Genomic DNA, 6,880 nt, shown 5'->3' on the forward strand with positions numbered 1-6,880 from the left:
CTATTATACTCACCGTAAGGCACACATTCATTGTAGGCATCTCCTATGTAACCAACTTTACATGAACACACAGGATAGTGGTTCTTGACGTGACATTCTGTGTTATTGCCACACACGCCGTCTTCACAAGGATCTACACACTTCTGCAGACGACATGAGCGGTCCTCCGGACAATGAGAGTGAGTCTGGCATTCCGGAATCCCTGTGACACAAGAACATTACAAGCATATAACTATTGAAACCATCCAGCATGCAGTAGGTCGCCTTTAGATCCCAGTGACGACATAAGAAAAATACGCTACTAGAACTGTTGGGGGGTGTAAGCCTTCCAACACTTGCTGCTCTGACACGCTACTATCAACGTGACAACATAAGCTCGATCCAATAATATATTGGAGCCACAAATATACCAGCATCCTGTGTATGACAGCAAAAAGAGATGCTCAACGTAGCTAAAGCTCACTATACTCAAGCCTATCTCATCACTACCGCTGATTATGTCTCTCATCTAACATAGGTCTACTCTACCTAAAGCAAATGCCTTGTGCAGTTTGCATATTAAGTTATTATTTAACACTCCTTAAGCTTACTCAATAAACATTCCTTAACACTTTCCCCTTAAAATCTAGTATATACATTATCCTACATCTTAAATCGAGCACAATTGTTAAAATTGTTCAATTTTAGCAGTTCAAATATTTTCTTACACTCAGGAAGGCAGCCTTTTTCTAGAGTGTAGAAGAATCCTTTGAGGCAGGCACACATTGGTTGATGGTTGACCACTCTACACACAGTATTGAGGCCACAATTATTGTCCAAACAAGGATCTACACACTTGTGACTAATACAGGCCTTGTTTGTTGTACACATGGAGTCATCTGTGCATTCTGCATTTTCTATAAACATAAACAATATCTTATACAGGAATTGTTGTATGTAGCAAAAGATTCTGCCAAATACATTAAAAGACAACAGCTACGACAGAACAAAAAGTTTTGGCTATCTATATAATAATTTGAAACTGCTTCCCTTGTCACAGCTAATTTGGGAGAACAGCTGGGCGTAGAAATTTGGTAGAGGTGTCTTAAGAAAGGTCTTGGTCTGTAGATGAGCCATCAATAGAGAAACGAGGTAAAATTCACTTGGGGCTCTGTCTCAGTGGCCTTTAAATTCCCATCCCATGTTATTCTTATGGAGGAAAAAAGGGTTTTTGTCACAGCTAATTTGAGGGAACGGCTGGGCGTAGAAACTTGGTAGGGGTGTATAAAGAAAGGTCTTGGTCTGTAGATGAGCCATCAAAAGAGAAATGAGGGAAATTTCCTTAAGGCTCTGCCCCAGAGGCGTTTAAAGTTCCTCCCCTAGGTTTGTTTACATTATGACCTTATGGATAATTTTACACTACTTTTTAATGACACAGATGTTAATATTTGAATTGTATTTCTAGCATTTACTGAAACTGTCAAAATTGTTTACATTATTATTTATGATTTTAAAATTGATTCTCCACTGCATGGCAAACTTTTATAGTTTGAACAAAATTATGAATTTATGATACATGTTTTAAATTTTTTGTTCAAATATGTATGCTTTAATACACTGAGAAAACTTTATGTTATGAAATCAGTGGTACGTATCAATTTCAAAGGAACAGATAACTATTCCTTATCGGGTTAGCTTATATTTATTGTAGGGCTTGGCACTTGCCTTTTTTGGCCCACTTTTAATAATAATTTATTATTACATTTAAGAAAGAACGTCAGAAGTTGGTTAGATTATTATCATAATATTTTTCGATAATTGGGTAGAAAATTATGTCATACAATAAAAACCATGCAAGTGTAGAGGAGGAAGTACGTTGAGGTTGTGAGCTATGTTCAAGTTTAGGAATAGACTAACCATTAAGTATGTTTAATCTATGGTTTTGGTGAAGTAGGAGGTGAATTAATGGCAATTCAGGTATTAAAAAACAATGTGTACAGTGTTTTTTACTTTGACGTACACATCTAGCTAGGTTGAACGACGAATCTAAATCTCACTACATACAAAGCATTCGGAAATACAACAGTGCCATCACAACTCATCTCATTTGAATAATTTATTGCCAACAAAGCCGGACTAGGTTATGGATGTGGTTCCGCAAATGTTCAAGATTTGTGGACAAATTCACTACAAATATGGTCCATCCCATCCACAAAATACATGCACAACTTTATGTGACCAATATGGCGAAGCAAAACTAAACCAGAAGGTTATCAATTAGCAAATAAGTACAGGATGATTAAATACATCCGTCGATGTGTTAAGAAAAGGTATCAAAATTGCGGCTGCACTTTAGTTTACGCCCTAAAACTCATTCGAATGAATATATCGATCGATATATCGATTATTCCATTCGATATATCAAGTTTGGTTAGTTAAAATGGAACCTAACCTAACTACCCGAATGTAACAATAGATATATCGAAAAACCAAAATATCGATATTTTTCATTCGAATGAGCGTATACATCAAAAATATGATTTTCACAAAAACAACCCAAACTATTGAAATTTAATATGTCACGAGCTGCAATTACCTTGGCTCACAACAGGAAGAGAACGCAGTAGATAACAATGATGTTAGCTAATTTTATATTAGACCTTCTCATTGTAAGAGCTAGTCCGGGACCGATTTACCTTTTCATTTTGAAGTCCCTAATGGCCAAAAACACCATCCGTTCTAAATGTTATATATGTATATATATATATGTATGTGTCCGAGAACGCGATAACTTAAGTAATCTGAGTCCGATATCGATAAAATTTGGTTTGAATGTGATAGGCGCGATAAACTTGGTTGGGTTCGCGATCCAGCATGATCGGACCATGGGAACGGGGTTAAACGGGAAGGTTTATGGGGAAAAATTGGGTTTTCTCATTTTTGACCCTCAAAAGTACAAAAAACCTCTAGGCAATTTTATAAAAAAATACAAAACAAATTTATTATATCTAAGTGTTTCTGTATGATTATTCGTTACGGAGGAAGTTAAAAAATTGTAAATTTTTAATCCTTATGTTATTGTTATAGAGAAGAAAGTAAAACGTTCTAGTTTGCTTGTTTATAGATATACTTTGATCAAACTTGGACAATTTATTTGTTTTATACTAAGATTACTAATATTTTACTAAAAACACTTTAGTACCCTCCCTATAGCAGCAAACCTAGGTACTTGTTAAACCTAATGTTATTTGCATATAACTTTTAATTTGAAAATCTAATCAGGCAAATGGAAATTCGCATGATCAGCAGATTTGCTGTGGCAGGCGTATCTTTTTAGATCTGCTGAATAAGATATTTATACGTCTGTTTTCATTTTAGAATAAAAAACTCAAGTTTCCCACCTAGTGATGTTAAATTATATTCTTTATATTTTTTAATAAGGGCTATAAATTTCCTAGGCAGCCGTTATAGTGTATAAGTGGTGCTGAAGTGTGTCTGAAAAACTGTAACTTTATGATTTAATTTTATAACATGAACTTATTTAAAAAAGGTAGGCCTAGTTATTTTCAAGCCCCTACTAATATTATTTATGGCAATAGATCCAAACGAAACTAACAACATACCTACCTAAGTGTAGCAATAAGATAAATCACTTGATATTGATCCCCAAATAGAATAGCCTTGTAAATCTAACCCTACATACGTGGTTTGCATTCCGTAAACGGGTCTCCTTTGTAGCCAGTTTTACAGGAACACAACGGAAGTCCATCTTTCACCACACAAATTGTGTTAAGCCCACACACGCTGTCACAAGGATCTGTGCATTTCTTAGCTCTGCATATCTTCCCTGAAATACACTCATCGTTCGTGAGACACTCTTCCCCTGAAACATAGATATAGAAGATGATTTATTGCATAAAACATTTAATACATATAATAAATAATATGTGCATTATTAAACTCATATTGGACTGTGAAAAATTCACATAAATGCCTTTTCACACCGGCGAACTGGACGTACTGTACGTTTTGTAGGTTTTTTTTTCAACAAATCGCTGCCCATGTTATCATATGAGCTCGTTCACACCGCGCGTACAGAACGTACTGTACGTACAGTACGTACGCGATGGTTTTGTGTAAATCGCTCGGAGAGCGATTTTTGTAAAAACGTACTGGGCGTACATGGGCTCGCGCATGCGCAGTGAACACTTCAGAACCACGTGCTCAGCCAGTGTTACTTGTCTGACTGCAAACGAACAAGTGTACGTTTTGGAAGTTTCTGTGCGGTGTGAAAGGACCGCGTACTTGACGAACTGGCCGTACCAAACGTACAGTACGTCCAGTACGCCGGTGTGAAAAGGCCTTAAAACTATGAAACTAAACAGAAAAATAAACAATTGTAAATCAATAAGAGGAATTAAATTCTAAATTCAAGTTTTGGCAAATATTTAACTAAATAAAATGCTTTGTTTTTTTCGCTATTTCACTCAATAACTTTCAGCATGAGGGAATCAACAATGTACAATCTCGGCCAACATACAATGGCGTACGGTACCTGTTGTTAAAATGTATTTTTCTGGTAGTTTCTACCCAACTAAATTATTGCAAATGATATATTCTATAATATATAGTACTTGAAATGTCCAACATTTTTTATTTATTTTTCTTACAAGAACTGTGCGGATAAGATAAATTAATTTCTTTAATAATATTCAAGTACGAGTATTCATACTGTATGTAACCAGATAGAGATTTTATACAGGTATGTTGACCCCCATAAAACTATGTATTATCTTAATACTAACTTAAGCTTAGCAAGATGATAAAAATGTCACAATTGCAACACAGTCTCTTAAGTTGAATGTGATACGGACATAATTTTGGTATGAATATTATAATTCAAATAGGTAGCTTATTTAACTGTTTAACATTAACTCTTAACTATTTTAACATTTTATGTGCTTTAGCTAAATTAGAAAACAACTTTCAGATTTTGGGTCCAGCAGAAAACTCAAAAACATGTGTTTTTAAAATAAAGCTCTATACGTTTCTCGAACCTCTGAGAAAAGAAAACATCTCTGTTGTTATATTATTTTTTGTCAAAGCATTAGTGTCATTGACAAAAACAATAAGTACTTTATTATAAGCTAGAAGATTTTAGTAAAAATAAGGGAGAAAAAGGGGCCCTAGATTGAGCCTTTAGGCTCACCTTTGGATGTTTTCCCATTGTGACTTCGCTTATTGTATTTTAAAATTTAAAATAATTTATTTACTAAGTACAATCAATACACATCAATACGTCGTTAAATATCAGGTTGTTGTTTTAAGTTTGACTCCTTGTAGTGTACTGAATTCAAAAACACCTGTCTCGCTAATTTATTTGTGTAATACGACGTGAATACTCCTTAGTTATATAGATGTGGCACAAGTTCAACATTTAGAAAAACGTGACATGTGAAGTGGTGGTCATTTATTTATAACATGTATATTACCCTAACTAATGGTATGTCGATGCATCCGCTAAGAGAATAGCTTTACATACGTTTTAGAATGAGGGTTTTCTCTGTTATATCCCTTTTCACCGTTCTACATAACCGATTTAGACTACTGAGGTGCCATTAGCTTATAGCGGAATAACGAATGGTTATCAAAAAGGCATTGACCTTTAGGCCTTGCCTTGCACCCCCCCCCCCTCTACATCTTGTTTTGTTCTTGTTTTGTTTTGTTGATTATCTTTGTTTACAACCGTTCAAAACGTGAATGTAGAACAGTCAGATGGTAAATAAGAGGACTAAACATATTATGCAAATGAATGTTAAATAGGCTACTTTTTATGGATAGTAGAAACATAATTCAGGTAACAATAGTTATTTGTGCAACTAGTGAGAAAAGTGAGCAATTGACTCACTCGAGAGAAATCCTTACTCACGAGCCGTAGGCGAGTGAGGAATGGTTTCTCGAGTGAGGCAATTGTACTTTTAACTCGAGTTGCACATTATACTTTTCCTACAGTTACCATAAACAAATACATTTGTGAAGAAACATAACCTATTTTTACACAAAAGTGAACTTTTAATATAGCATTTAATGTGAAGTGACAAAATACAACAGTACAACAGCTGACCAGCTGATTTACAGCCAGTGCTGCCAACGTATTTCGCGCGCATACGACGTTGCCTGCATGTTACGCGCTCACTATTTCGTGCCTTCACGTTGCAAATCTGGAGTGAGACAAAGTAATTAGAGTGAGACAATGTTAACATTGTTTCACTGATGAGCGAATTGGCCACTTTGCTTTCTCAAATCAGTGAGAGAACATGTACATTTTAAGGGGGGGGGGGGGGGGGGGGGGGGGTAACGGTAGGACAAAACTATATTTCCTCCCTTAGTTGCAGTTACTGAGATAACTGATGTGACACAAAATATACGTTGGTGTATTCAACAGAGATAACTAGCTTAAATCAGCATCTTCTGTTGGAGGCTCATATTTGACTAAGTAGCACTTATATATAATACGTTGACTTTAATTAAATAACTTAAAAACTTACCTGTAGTGGTGTTGTTTATAGGAGCAGGCTGAGTCCTTGACTTATCTACAAATGAGATCAAGAGACACAACCACACAATTCTCAAATCCATCGTGTTCCCCTATAGCTCATCAACTGAAAAGTGTTTGTTTTTAATTTGATAGTACTTTGTTCCACAGATAGCTTTGTATAACAATTGACCTTTTGATAAAGACTTTGCAGGGCTGCATCTTATTTACGAGTAAGACTAATCTAAAGAGACTTTGTATTGCTTATTTTAAACTAATACCAAACATCATAGTGAGTTTGTAGAAATGAGAAGCATTCGCCTTAACTGTAAATTGTCATTGTAGTTTAAATTGTTTTCAAAATAA

The 6,880-nt window shown here is 35.2% G+C and overlaps 1 protein-coding gene across 1 annotated transcript in view; it reads right to left on the reverse strand.

Annotated features, from left to right (window-relative positions):
- LOC129002367 (rh5-interacting protein-like) overlaps positions 1-6,636 on the reverse strand; it is a 10,422-nt gene extending 3,786 nt beyond the window's left edge. The window contains exons 1-4 of the mRNA XM_054430114.1: positions 6,528-6,636; positions 3,683-3,862; positions 708-896; positions 14-202 (exon numbers count right to left, since the gene is read on the reverse strand). Coding sequence (XP_054286089.1) covers positions 14-202; positions 708-896; positions 3,683-3,862; positions 6,528-6,618 — 649 coding nt within the window. The 5' untranslated portion in view covers positions 6,619-6,636. The remainder of the gene's footprint in view (positions 1-13; positions 203-707; positions 897-3,682; positions 3,863-6,527) is intronic.
- Positions 6,637-6,880: the final 244 nt, after the last annotated feature.

Source organism: Macrosteles quadrilineatus, unplaced genomic scaffold, assembly GCF_028750875.1.
Source record: "Macrosteles quadrilineatus isolate MER2022 unplaced genomic scaffold, UCM_ALF_1.0 Scaffold_1__1_contigs__length_201487025, whole genome shotgun sequence".
Taxonomy (NCBI): domain Eukaryota; kingdom Metazoa; phylum Arthropoda; class Insecta; order Hemiptera; family Cicadellidae; genus Macrosteles; species Macrosteles quadrilineatus.